Source organism: Pieris brassicae, chromosome 4, assembly GCF_905147105.1.
Source record: "Pieris brassicae chromosome 4, ilPieBrab1.1, whole genome shotgun sequence".
NCBI classification, from domain to species: Eukaryota; Metazoa; Arthropoda; class Insecta; order Lepidoptera; family Pieridae; genus Pieris; species Pieris brassicae.
Window position 1 is genome coordinate 13,720,705 of NC_059668.1, and position 15,487 is coordinate 13,736,191.

Sequence of the window (15,487 nt, forward strand, 5' to 3'; positions counted from 1 at the left end):
AGCCCTCGTATGGAAAAGTAAAAAAAAACGAACACAGAGGGTAAAGTATAAGAAGTGCATAAATAATAAATAAAAAAGAACATAAAATAACATGTCTGTAAAATCTGAAAAAAAAAATTAAAAAGAAAAATATTAAGTCAGGTTGTCTTCTGATATCACTTTCACGAGCTGATCTTCGCCATCATTCCGGAAGATTGTCTTCGAATCTCTTTATTTGACGGCCTCTTTTCCGTCTTCCATAACTAGGATACCATTCTATGACGTCTTTCGCTCATTTCTTTTCAATTTATTGTGAAACACTTGTTTATCAAAGCTATAGTAGATAACTATTAGGAAACCGTTATTACAAAGATCCAAAAATCTACCATGTATAATACGTTCGGCATAGTCATAGTCTTTAAACAAAATTCACGAAGACATTTCTTACTTAGCTTTTTGAAGTTAAATGCGGCATAAATAGCATTTTATATGTACAATAGCACGTTATAGTTTAAATTCTCGCTATGACTAGATTTTAAACTTGTTATACAGTTACCACAGCTCAGAATGTAAAAATCACATTGCTTTAAAAAAATATGTATTTTTAATTATGCGTTATGCAACGCAAATACATAATAAATATTTTTTAAATAAATTTTATTAAATGATGCTGACGGCTAATGCACGAAAAAACACAGGAGGGCAAAGCTTAATAGAGTGTCTATAGACAGAAGGAGAGTTATCAAAATATAGAAAATATAAGGAGTTAAAACTAGATATTTGTTCCACTGATAAGACGGATGCTGTATCCGTCCTTAGATGTAGGTACATTAAACATAAATATGAGCTCGTGTACAGTGGGGAAACACGTGTAGATTGCCATATGACATTGCTTATTACTTTGAGTTATCGGACGCGCCCTCTTTTGATGATGTTATTTGCAGAGAAACTGCTATAATAGTTTGTATGGGCTTTGCTTAAATGTTTATAAATTATTACTGATATTGCCAGGAAAGCATTACGTTACAGATCTTTCAGAATCTTGTCAGAATTCTTAGAGCTGTAATCCTTAAACTTAAATGTTTTATATGCATATATGTATATATATAAATCAGAACTTGTGAAACTAGAAATATGTTATTCTGTAAACGGTACATAATTGCTATTTTTATATAGTTAGGTAGTTTTATTCTTTATTAAATAACTTTAGCTAATCAACACAATTAAATTTGTATATACACCAGAGATTAATATACCTTTAGATATATATGTATTTTAATTAGTATTATAATTAAGAATTAACCAATTTTTACGAGTTCAAGATATAAGGATTGCTACTGAAAACGTATACCCCTATTTATCCTTATCCTTATCATCCAGGTATTCATCCATCAACATCCTATTGTGGACTGACTATAATGACTGTGACCAATACTTTGTATATCTTAGAGTTACAGGGTAAGTAAGTTATAACCATTACATCGGGGCATCAAACCATCAATAAAAAATCATAACGAATTTCTGTTTGTTCCAATATGTTCCACGTTGTTAATATGCAACTTACAAAAAGACTTATAAAATATTTTAAATATAGTATCCTGTTTTATTATGTGTTAGATTTAAATCGCATTTAACATGGGTGGCCAACACATTCACAAAACGTTACTTCTCTTATTTTTAGCATTTCTATATCTGTTATCTAATTCGGGTCATATATCATTCTAAATTCGTGTCGCGGCTAAAACTGATACAATTTTAGGCACAATATAAGTTTAATGGATGTTAAAAGGTTTATTTCGACTAGAACGCCCTTATTCTGGAATCGCGCCAAGTCAATGATGTTTTGTTTATTACGAAATTCCGCCAAAACTGTTGCAATACTCCGACCTCATTCCGCCATTTTGTTTATGTGAGCTAGTCGCATTTTGATTGATCCTAAAATATTATCAATTTGAGAGCTCGTAAATATTGCTATAAATTTATTTTCTACATTATAATAGATATATAAGGATAAATCAAAGGCGGCAAAACTTGCTTTAATAATTTTCGGTTCCGTTCTAAGTTCGGAAGATTTAACGAAAACACTTTCCTGATGTAAACCTGTGCTTAGAATTTTCTTTTCAAATTTTGATAGATTCATACAATGTTATTAAGTGTTGTGAATTATATATATATATATGTATCTTCTAATTAACACCAGTATTGTGGGACATTGGCATGTCATGTTTATTTTCAATAGCTTATTTTAATTTATAAATTTACCCTGTCTTGTAAATAATAGTTACAATTAACGGTAACAAATAAATTAAATAAACATTATTCCGACTCGATGACCTAGAACTAGAAGTGAATCTCGTTTGAGTATCTCGTATCGATTCGCTTGAGTGGGCTTTCTGTCCTATTAACCATAAAATCTGAATACTGGGCTACTCCGTTTATTAAGACCGAGATCCTATGTTCAGCGTATCACAATAGTTTTATTTGTATTCCCGAACACACCACATCCGAACCTATTGAGCTGTTTAATGTTATATGGGTGAGTTTTCGGCACTCCGCACTGATCATATTTTGTTTTCATTTTTCGTCTATAGTCTGTCCATTAATACAATCCTTTTTTGTAAAAAATGCTATTGTGGTCTGCATATAAATATTTATAAATAGCAATAATATCATTGTTTTGATCAAATATATCTTGATTTTTCTCTGTGTTTAAAAAACGCTGAAACCATATCAAAATTGTGATGGAAAATGTAAACACTTATTTTTATTTTCTATATGCGATTCTAATATTTTTAGTTTTGTACATTTTAAAAGTGCTGCAAGTTACAGTTTACGTAGTTTTCCTTAAAAGATAATCAATGGCGCTACCTAAACCTTTTTAGGTCTGGGCCTCGATTTTTATATCTGTTTCATGATCTCTTATTAATCTAATAGTAAGTAAGTAAGTAGGTGAACAGCCTGACGTTCGCCGTGGACTTTTTGGGTCTAGGGAAGCCGGTTTCCTCACCGTTCAAGCGAATGTTAAATGCGGACATAGAAAAAAAAATCCATTGGTGCACAGCCGGGGATCGAACCTGCGACTCCAGGGATGAGAGTCGCACGCTAAAGCCATTAGGCCAACACTGCTCATAGATTTCCTTACTCTTACGTAAAATATATACTCAATAGATACACTAGCCGCTAATTTGTAGTAAGCAAGCAAGTATTTGCTAAGTAAATGCTATTTTAGTCGATGAACACAAGTCATTGTAAATAATAATTGCAAACGTATTGCGAAGACGTGTCTTAACTCGCTAAACTTTATGAACAAGGTGTGTCTTTGCACAACGATGTGTGATGGCCGTGACTAGTTTTGTCCAAAAACAATGGCGTAATGAAAATTGTCTTGGATATGTTAAACTAGCGAAATTGTTTAAAAGCAAGTTACAAAACGACGACCGTCAAAAGTTATTTTCAATTTTCACAACCGTTATAAATTCTCTGTCTTAAACTTATGCATAAATCTTTATATGCACACCACAATAGCAAATTTTCCACAAATCAAAGCATTTAATTTGTATTAATAGAAAAAACATACAAGTAAAATTAGTGTTCTGTGTCATGTTTAGGTTCAAAAAATGAGAATTTCCAGTCGTTCGTCAAGTTGCAACTGCTAAATGCGGACAAAAAAATTAATTGTAGATAATAGTTCGAATGTACTACCTTAAAGTTGATAATCATATGAACATAACTATCACTGCTTAAACCCCAGTTGAACTTATAATTCTTTTAAACGATGTTTTGGTTATCTTTTAATTATTCTCAAATACAATTAGACCTCACCTATGTGTTTTTCTTTATGAATAGGGAAAATTCAAAGCACGAGGTTTGCACTTAGCAACACGTTGAGTCATACATTATTTAAATATATTGTATGATGGGGTCACCCTCACTGTCCCCCAGTCATGTCAGAAATGTTGGAAAAACCCAGTGCAAATTTAGTTAGGAAACTTATATGAACTTAAAATCTTGTTATGTCTATATTAGTAATTGAACATCCGCTGTAACTAGGGGACCTTCAAGAGTTGTTTTTCATTTATTTAATTAAAATACATGATACGTATTATTCGTACGAAGTTTTAAAGATGTAAAGTTTATTTTTTACAATTCATACAAAAAATTCACCTTTACTTTTGAATGGCGCTCGTACATTTTTGAGTTTAATACAGCGAACACTAGCAAATAAATAAAATGTTTACTTAGAACATACGTATAAGCTAAGTTACAGTATTAGTGAATTACATTTCGAACGTGCTTCAGCGATAGGTTACATTGTTTACGATATTGAAATAAACCAACATTTATTAGATACGGGTAGTAAGTCAACATTGAATGTAGAATTTTTCATCTCATTACTTCTATTCGCATTGTTACCAATATGTCGGAATAAACTATTTATCCATAAGGAAGTGAGGAACCTATGTATCGTGACTGAAGTATACTTACTATGCATAATCTTAATAAATTAGTAGGTGGGGAGCGATTGCAATATCTCTTTACTTAGTTCCGCGTTGATTGTGAACACAGTGTGTAGAAGTGGAGGGTTTTGACCTATCAATGTGCTTAGAATATATTATTTTATTGTGACTTTTTGTGAATTTTGTTCTCATACATTAATTATATTTATTTTGATATAAAAATGTTTCAAGTGTTCTCTTTATTAATTTAATTAACGCAAGATTGTTATCAAAATTGTTTTAAATCCAACGGCAACTCAAAGTGAACTAAAGACATCTAAATTTTGCAGTTTTTTAAAACTATTTTAATTATACTATACATTTAATGTTAATAATATTATTTAATGAGCCCAGCGAACAATAAATGGATACTTAATTTGGAATTAAAGTAATATATTGCACACTCATTTAAATTGAAAGACAGAAATGTAACCTACTTACTTAAATTTCATAACATAAAATTCAAGACGCCCGCGCAAAATTTTTTGTCTAGACATTTACACACAATATGCATTTTGCTATTATCCGAAAATAATTCGTTAAACTTGTGTTATGTTTTGAATCGTTGCACAATTGGCATGGTTTATGTTCAGTTTGTCCTATTTCGTGGTTTACAGCTGTAGCTGAATTTGGCAAACTGATATTATCACGATCAACTCACACGCAAATTAAGCATCCTTTACATATTAAACGCAGTTGCATGGAAGCTTATCTTCTTTAGAAGATATAGTTTGTTCGACACTATTTTTGCTTAGTTATTAAAAACCATTTTAACTAAAGGAAACTGTAAAATTTAGATTTTTTGTTAATTATCTTAGAAGTTGTAATAAAAACTTGCAATAGATTCAATCTTAGTTGATTTTTAGTATAAGTATCCATTATTACTTATGATAGATTTATAAAACCATTCGGAACCTAGATTTTTAGTTGATATTTTATTAAATTAATTTATAACACTATTAATATAATTATTGTTAAAGGACGGCAACGCCCTTTCGAGCTCTCTGGTAATGTCGCCTGTTATATATAAAAATAATAGGTATACATTCTCATTTATTTAGCTATTTACAGAGTGTATTTTAATGGGAAGGAGTACTTGAACTTTTCTAAGAGAAATTAATTTCCCCCAGTTTTCATTTGAATTTTTCTATCTCCTAAACATTGATATAAAAAAGAAACCCAGAAATATTTCTGGGCCATGATTACCATTCTGATAAATATCGTTCACAAACTATCATATAATTGACATACATTAAAATATTGTTAATTTATTCGTAAGATATAAAGCTATTGCGTATGGTACCAGTGTCCCCAATACGCTTTATATGTTACAAGTAACAAGACTAAATATACCGCGTATATTGCATAGAGTGTCGTCTAAAATATCGCTGGAAAGGACACGAGCCATCTTAAGTTATTTAACCCTGAAGCATAGCTAAAATAACTATCCAACTGATGACACGTTTGTGCTAAGTAAAGAACATTGTTAAGTTCAATGTCGTATGTATACGCCAATACGAATTACACATTAATTAATATAAAAAACGATATATCAAGTATTTACTTCGACGTTATCATTAATATTTAATATTATGTATTGACTCGTCTAACAGCTTACAACTTTCTTTTGTGAATGATACGTTTTCTATAAAGTTGTATGATTTCTACATAATTATTTTTGTGAAATCTTAAATAGGTGCCTTCAAGTACTTGCTGTACCTAGTCTGTCTAAACTTCACAGTCAATATTTAAATAAAGAATTTTATTTGGATACGAAATAGGCTGCGAGTAACAAGTTCTTAGAAGACCTTTTTAACGCTTAATGCGCTTAGAAACCATTTATTCTTGAGCTCCTGAATACGAATTGTAACGCCGATAGTTGTTGTTTGTGAATAGAAACGTGATATAAGGAGAGGTTCTATATATCCTGGTCGATGCAGTGAGTCGGCTACAGAAATAGATTAAAGCCACAATAATATCAGCGACGTCGCTTTCTTGATCGCGTTTTACCACGTGTGCCTAATGTCGTGTGCTTTTAACTGTTTGATAGTTTATTTACTGGCATCTGCGTTAAATAAATTATAAATACTCTTGCAAACAATGTTTTGCGCTAAACAATAAACAATCCCTCAGCTTTAGACTCTTAAATAATAGAACTCGATTCGTGGTTCCCCTCTATGTCATTACATTAGACTCTTATCAAACTCATTTGTTTTTATACCTTCTATGATAATTATGGCACTTACTCATTGTACGTAATGCAGGAAGCACAGACGTGTTTGATAATGTGACAGTGACGAATCTGAAGTACCAAGTGCTTTAAGACTTAACGAAGTTCCTAATAGTTTGTATTGAGGTTAAAATGTGCTGACTTAATGAAGTTCTTCAAGTTTCTGAAGATGGGGGCACACGGGTCCAAAGAGAAGCTCTATAGAAGCAACTCAGAAAAACATCAGTCCAAATTACCTGTTCCTAATGATAAGAAATATAAGATATCCGTGAACCGTGAGAGGTTCGGCTCTTTCGGTACTAGAGGTGAGTTAATACTTAACATATTTTTTAAACTGAATGTCTAAATAATCTTTTGTAAAATTTCTCATTTCTTCTAGAATTTCTGTTTAATTTGTTTATTTGAATCGTAAACAAAATTGAAAGAAAACAAATTTTTAACCGTATTAAAGCTATTTGTATTATTATAAACTTATAATTATTTACATAATTTGGATTTAACTTTTTTCCGACGTTTCGCGTGCTTTACAGTGCGTGTTTGGTCACGGTGACTGAAGACAAAAGGTGTTGAATGTCAAAAAATATCACAGCTGTAGAGAAAGTTGTGTTATCTGTATTTATTTCCCCGGAGTTGGTATCGACTAAAAGTGACGAGTTTTTGCAGAATTGACTCACGGTGTCCTCTATTTTCGCGGATTGTTTTCTTGGGGTTTTAATTTGGATATTATTGGATCCCAGAAGTTTGATAATTTAAGGCCGTCTTCTCTATTGAAATTCGGGTGTTTTTCACGGTGTTTTTTAAATTATGTAAATAATTATAAGTTTATAATAATACAAATAGCTTTAATCCGGTTAAAAAATTGTTTTCTTTCAATGTGAAAAAGCTATGCTAACCAAAGACAATACTACGTAAACAAAATTGTTTTGTGTTGTCTAAATTAAACATATGTTTATTATTAAGCATCTTTAAATACACAAATACATGTCTACATTTGAAAGTATGTATAAAAAGCCATAAATAATATCGCATTTGCATCGCCGGACCGTTAAAAGTAGAATGACGATAACGTCAAAATAAACGCGACGCATGCGATGCATTAAGTTATGAACGGAAACCTTTTAAATAGTTAATCTTTTCACGTGTCCAATGATCCAATAAACTAAAATATGCAGTCACTTTCTAGAAATAAAATGAACTTCCAACAGCGCGCCTATGTATATTTTTCCACGCACGATTTTGTCTGATTGCATTGTTTAGCGTAATTCCCACGACGAGACGTCTGTTTTTTAAACATCGAAGTAAGGAGGTTTTGTAATGCCCTGTTTCATTAACTGAAAATATTCAACAGATAGTCAATTACTTCTCCGTGAAGTAAAGAAAGTATATGTCTTGGGTAATCTCACTTTGTGAAGCACGTTCACATGATTTTCTCCCTAAAAGAAGAATGCCTACGAAAGTTATTTCGATATAGTTCAAAGCCAGTGCCGAATTAACATTTAAAATTACGTAACGACAAAGGATACAGGTATTGCATAATTCTCCATGTAAAGACATGTGTCTGAGAACGTAATTAACAAATATAGTCAATGCTAATTTTTAAATCTGTTCATTATAAATTATTCAATGCAATGTTTAAGCTGTTTACTAATTAACTACAGTAATTTTTCAACAAGTATTTAACTAATAGACGTAGTTTTCAGTATAAGAGGGTTGTACTATCTCTCAACGAAGAATGAATTAAATGTTTTAATCATTTTAATCTATAAAAATAACCAATGTAGTATTGTATATTGTTATCTATTCGAGTTCCCACGAATTCCATTGTGCGTGTACAGCATTTGAAAATAAGAAACTAGAATTTAAAATTAAACAACAGTTCTATATAAAATTATAAACAATTTCCAAATAAAAAAACACAGGACCTATATTCTTTGTAATAAAGTTGTCTAGTCATCTGTCTTAAGGGATCGAACTAGTTCGGAAAAATTGACAAAGAAAAGTACTGTTTTCGTAATCGATTAGTTTTGTCTTAATAATGGAAATGTGACATTTTAATGTATCCCGTTCCAGGAAATGGGAAAAAGAGGGAGCCTTCCACTCCGGCAACCCGGACGCCGACTGCCTCCACCCCGCAGCCGCCCCCAACTCAAGGTAATTTGGTGCTTTGTAACATATTAAATACCAGTGGCGAGGGGAAGATCAAGGGTTACAAGTTACAACCCTTGACTAAGGTTTACACGTCCAAGCAAAACTGACTATTTTATTTTATGCCTTGTATATGCATGCAAGTCAATGCTAAGAAATTGTAGACTACATTAATTACTTGATTCGCTAATTCACTTTTACTTAACTGACTTTACATTAACTCAATCACTTAGAAGTTAAACGAAGAAGAATTCCCGTGCGTCACTACTTTTGTTATATTCTACTCGAAAATTCTTAAACAACCGAATGACTCGTCAAATTAGCAGCGCGTATGTCAAGATTCTTAAGAATATTGTATAGTATTTAATTTTTTTTAAACTTATAAAATAAGTATTAACAGCTAACACGAGTAATAAAGGCACCAACACAATGAATTGTTTAGTCTGTATACAACTTGTAATATACAATATTGCATTCGTTTGTTACTATCATTACCATTATTAGTGGTCCCACAAACAAATTACTATCCTGAGTGTTATAATTTTTCTGGTTTTGGAAAATGAAAAAATAAATAATATAATCACCATAGACTATTTCAAAGTTTAAAGAGTAACACAATTGTTATCACAGTAAGGAATCTACTTTCGTAATAATTAAGTCTGTTCTTTACATTATCTTATGTGTTTTGCCTGTGGCTGTTTGCGACTGTTTTTCGTTTTATAATATCTTACGAAAGAATGTCCTATGGGCGCTGCGGTATGTAACTTAAATTATGTTAAAGTAATAGATAATAATATTAATAGTAATTATTATTATTAATAGTTAGAAATAGGATCATAAAATAATATATTTCTTTTGAAAATATTTTTTTTTGTAAATAAGATACAGTTTTAAATTAAATAAAAAAATATATGTTAAAATGATCAATTGTCAAATTAAGGCTTGAAACGTTCTTATATTATAAATGAAAAATCATGTTTTAACCTTTCGTAATTTGCTAGCTATATGCGAGTCTTAAAATCATTACATAATATAAAATTAAGTAATTAAACCTGCCGCATGTGTTTGTCTGTATGAAGGCGAGAAACTTAAAGTCGAACAAACGTTTTTTCGAAAATTTATAAATAATTATTGAAAACGGAATTGTCGGAAAATTTATAGCAATAACACTCCTAATAAGTGATTTTCGGGCGTCCGGATATTGTATAAAATCACTAAAATTTGTGTTACTTTTTTCAGCCAAAAAGAATGGTGTGGTACAGAAATTGTCGTCGTCGCCAGTGGCCGTGCGTCCGCGTACGTCTTTGGCGCCACCGCCATCACCAAGGAAACCTGTCCCCCATAGGACCACGCCACAGAGACCTACTACGCTGCCTGCTACTAAAGGTTGGTTTATAAAATAAAACAATCCGCCTGAATTCGTCTCTTTCTGTCTATCAATTTGTGATAAATTAAGAGCGAAGAAGAAGAGAGATAGATAATGATGAAGAATACATAGCTTGAGTCTGCTTTAGTTTTTAATAATATGTCTGTACTGTATGTCATATAATATTTCTGAGAGTATACTCGAAACCACTTGCGTAAAAATATTAATAAGAACAATGTACGCCCAAAAGCGTTGAAAAATATCAATATTTAAGATATTAATTTTATTCCACGTTCAAAAATGATCTAATAATATTGAAAAAAAAAAACTTGAAAAGACGAAAAAATATTATTATTTAGGTTACTGTCTTTCCTGTAATATTTTAGCCCGCTTCCTAAATATACAATTTTGTATGACTGCGTGCTGCCATCTATTAAATAATACTAAAATATCAACGAATGAAAGTTAATTAATGCCTAGCATTGAATCGTGATCTTAGTTCAGCGTTTGTGCGATAGATGTCGCTGAACACAATTTTAAGCAACATTTATATTATAGAAGCTTTTTCAATAACTCAATATAATCTGTTTTATTCCTGTATTTGAATATTTGTCTAAATTTGTTATATAAGTATTGTACAACAGTTCCTTTTTGCTTTATTTAACGCCTTTGAAGCAAAATTATTTCGCTGGTAATATTTTTTTATAAGTACTTTGAAAATTACCTTACTACGTAACAATTAACAAACAATATGTCTACAAGAAATATTACTCAGCGTGTATTATTAACAAGACTTAATTCGTTTTAAGGCAATTAAGATCATAAATTAATTTAAATTCGGCGCTCGTAATACGATACATACATCAGATATGAGTTTATATAATCATTGTTTCCATGTCAGGGAAAAGTTATGACGACGGCGCCTGAGAATTAGACTAAGTTTTAGAACGCAATGATCTGCATTTATTTTATTTAATGAAAGCTCGGGCATTAATCAAAATTTAATATAGTATACTGTAATTATTTACTTAAGTAGAAGCTTTTGAATTTTAAAACCCACATAATTCCTAAGGGTATTTTTTTAAACATATACATGTGTCTACTAAGGTATCATGGAACATCCAACAACAATCTAGCCTGACTTAATAATAATAACAATTTAAGTTTAACCTAATATACAATAATAATATTTAACACAAGAAAGTGTCCCATAACACTGTTTTTGTGTTTAATTACCACTGCCTAGTACTGAAGACTAACATGCAATAAACACAAATTTACTTATCCAAATGGTTTTGTCTTTTTCAATCTTGTCCCTTCCTAGTGATGTCAAGAAGTTGAATAGGATATGCTTAGTATATAATACAAAATAATACCATCCATGAAAATAATTATGTCATCAATAAATCCTGACTAAAATATTATATGTATCTGATAAATGGTATTAAGACGATAATGAATAGAAAAACAATACAAACTTTACAAAAGTAAACTCCGTTGGCGACCTTCTTTTGTTTAAGCGAATGAAAGTTTTTTGCTGCGGTAGCGGAAAGTACGTGTAATAGTCAAAGTAAGACATTGTTGTCCGCGCTTTCGGCTCATGAGCACAGTGGTTCAAATGATTGATGGATCCAATTAATCAAAAATTGTTCTTAAAAAACGTGGCCTGAAAAAAGTTTCGAAATATCTTAAACGCTTCATTAATTTATTGTTAGATAAATTCATTAGTATGACGGCATACGTTTTTAAATAAATCTTTTTACACAATGAGTCCGTTACACAAGTTCGTGTCGTTTTTTCAATCGGATAACAAGAGTCGTAAAAATTTGCTCAGTCAGAAAAAGTTTGCAAGTGAACTTAATATTAATGGTGAAATTGAAGTTCTGAAGAATCAATGTGGAAAACTGGTCGGATATAGAGTGAAAGGTAAATATCGCTTAAATCTCTGATTTTTTTTAGAATATAAAAAGTTTGTTTGGTGGAACGTCTAGACTCTAGAGGGACATATAGCATAGCAAAGGCACATATATTTGTGTTAAACTATTAGTTCTGAATCTCACCCTATGGGAGAACAGAAACTCATTAAGAGATCACTAAACTTTTGTAATCTTCTACTCATCTGGACGTCTCCAAAGAGGCTTCTGTTAGCTTGCTTTGATAATACAAAATACCATCCGTATCACCATGACGGCTGTCGTTCAACAACTGAGCGTTTCTTAAGGCAGTTTTTTCCACTACTATGTGAAACCAGCTGCCCACTGAAGTATTTCCGAACCAATTCGACTTAGGGTCCTTCAATCTTTTGAGCGTAAAGCGTACTAATTCCTTAAAAAAGCATTTTGGCAATGTAAGTTTACATGGCAGTGGTATCGCTGAACATCAGGTGAGCCTCCTGCCCAGTTATATAAAAAAAGAGCATTGGTTGAGCGTTCAAAGCCCGGTTGTGCAGATATATTACTTTTTACGCAATGTATACCTGCTTTATGTTTGCATAGTATTACTAGACTTACGATGTCTCATTGTAATAGGCGTAATGTAAATAAAACAAGTGGTTTGAGACGCACTCGATTTCGACGCTTATAAATCGAAAAGAAACTTTGCGTTATACTCGGCTCACACTTGATAAAGGAATGTTTTCAAACAATTGCAAATAGGAATAAATGGGCAGGTTAAAAGCTAATGCACTGAAGTGTTTGACGTACAACGGAAATGCAATGCCATTTTATAAACGTACCGATGTGGGTGGCATCTGATTGACCGACCGACATTTCCATTTTGGTTCGCATTCATTTGAATACAAATAGCAAGAATCTTACTGACTCCAGGGAATCATTCCTTGGGTACCCTACAAAACTAGACAATGTTAGAAATATAATATAATAACGCAACATAAAAACGCACCAAATGTTTGGTGTTTGTAGGCGGCGGTTTTTTACTATACATCGGGAACTATGCTGTTTATTTGATTGTTTCATATAAAAAAAAATTATAAAGTCTGTATTTCTAGCTGGTCTGGAGATTTTTTGCTGATCAGTCAATAAAGATCTCTGTCCAGGCACACATACTGCACTCGTGATACTTTGAATGCGTTACTGTCCTTTAAAGGAACAGTAAGCTTTTGTTAAGGAATTTTCATGACTCTAACTCTAATTTTTTCTATTAAATTCATATATTCGAAATCTTGCTATTAGTAGTTTAACTATTGTATACACAGACTACATACTAAAATAACTGTTATGATCTTCAGTAAAATAATAATAATCTGGTTTTAGTAAGATACATATTGGCTTTGGTAAGATACAAATAGAGAAATATTTTACGTTTAAAATCAATTAGAGAGCGTCACGTGTTCCCGGAATTTCAGTTGCGGCTCACGACATATACTGAAAACGTGAAAATTTACAGTGATTATTCAGTAATTAATTCTGCTATCAATATTCATGAGTAATTGTAAATAGAGTGAATTCATTTATTTCCAAATATTATTAAATCAATATTTCGTGCTATACTTTTTCTTTATCTATGTAAAGATGTGTTGGCTTAGTGGCTTAAACGTAACCCCCTAGCCTTGAGGTACGCACGTTCGAACGGCGCCGGCGCAACCATTTGAATTTTATATGTTCGTCAAACCCTCAAACCCAAAAATCTACGACTCAGTATCAGGCATAGAAGGCTGATCTTACTTGTGAACGAAATAAATATGTTTAAAAAACCGATGCAATCTGAGGCCAAGACCCATATGGGGTTGTAGCGCCACTGGATTATTTATTATATAAAAACTTAATATAATATAAACAGACGAAAGAGATCGGACCTGATACTACTGCTTACAGTGTGCTAATGAATTACAGTTAAACCTTTTAAAATGTGTATTCTGTATATTAATGTAATAAATTTGCGATATTTTTATGAAACTAATCACTGTTTACGCGCCATATTTTTATTCTAACTGATATCAACACATTCTTTACATAACTCGACGTTTAATGTTACCATACAAATTAATTTCCTAAGAATATTTAAAACATACGCGTATACTCTGTCATTTTAGAACTGCATAGTCTACGTAATCGATATTTAAAATTGCGCAACGACTCGGAAATGACAGCTTGAAATTTTGAAACCCGCGATTCGTGTCGATACTCGTGGGTGGATGTTTCTTTCTACATAAGAAAGTGTGTTGCGGTGTGCCGTGTGGGTTGAGAAGATAATAGAAAAATGTCGTTTATAACTTGCGTCTATATTAATAGCTAATGTAGCCCACATTCAAAGCTCTGTCTGAATAATGAAAATTACTTTGAATAATAAAATCTTTATTATAATTGTCGAAGAGTGATACTTATATGCTAAACAGATATTGCTGTTGACTTTATTGTGGCGTAATTATCATTTCATGGCATTTTTGAGAAGTGATATAACCGCGATCCTGGGTTTATTCCCAATGAAAAAAATATTTTCGTTCATAAAAAAATATCAAGATTGATACATAAATATGTAAATGACACAGAATATAAATTTAAATTGAATTTCGTACTTACTTTTGGAACATCTGAACCAAACCTGCAGACATAAATAATTACGCAATATAAACATATTATGTATTCGCATACATTTTACCACTTTCATTAATTTATACGTATTTTTCCATCGACCACGACATTGAATGTTACTCGGCCATCATTCGGGATGTCATCGCATTGTCAGATCTCTTCCTCGTGTTAATGAGCGTTCAAAGCGCACATCCAAGAATCAAGACACTCCCACACTTTATTTATTACTTCCTCACTAATTGTTCTTAGAACTGTATAAAAACAATTACATTTTTTCTAAATTATAATTTCTTAATGTCTATTTCACAGAGGCTCGTTTCGTGTTAATTTCCGCAAAATTGATGAAAGATCGTGCTGTTTTTTGGTGAATTTCTAACCTTCCGTTATAGGTGATTGAACTCGTACAATTATAACTGTCGTTCAGACGAGAATTGAATCAAAATCGAAAAGATTTTAAATTAGCTGTAGAAATTTATCCATAAACTATCTTCTTCTTGGCTCAGCAATTACTAAAGGTCTGAAGTCAATCTCCAAAATCTCACCTAAAAAAACAAGTATTTCGATTAGCACTGAACAACACTGACTGGACCTCCGTCCATTCTGGGATGTTTCGTAGCCAAAACATTTTGTGCTTCCCAGCTTTGCGTTTACCCGTTATATTGCCCTTCATATGGCCTGCAAATATCGATAGGCTGGTTACAGAGGTTTTATAAGAATTCCC

The 15,487-nt window shown here is 31.8% G+C and overlaps 1 protein-coding gene across 4 annotated transcripts in view; it reads left to right on the top strand.

The window, feature by feature from the left end:
* Positions 1-15,487, top strand: part of LOC123708216 (coiled-coil domain-containing protein 6) — a 70,612-nt gene that overhangs the window by 25,157 nt on the left and 29,968 nt on the right. For 3 of the 4 annotated variants that reach the window (XM_045658802.1, XM_045658803.1, XM_045658804.1), the window contains exons 2-4: positions 6,740-7,010; positions 8,776-8,856; positions 10,090-10,236. In XM_045658802.1, the coding sequence (XP_045514758.1) occupies positions 6,851-7,010; positions 8,776-8,856; positions 10,090-10,236 (388 nt within the window). In that variant the 5' untranslated portion in view covers positions 6,740-6,850. The remainder of the gene's footprint in view (positions 1-6,739; positions 7,011-8,775; positions 8,857-10,089; positions 10,237-15,487) is intronic. The other variant, XM_045658801.1, reaches the window with a different exon arrangement.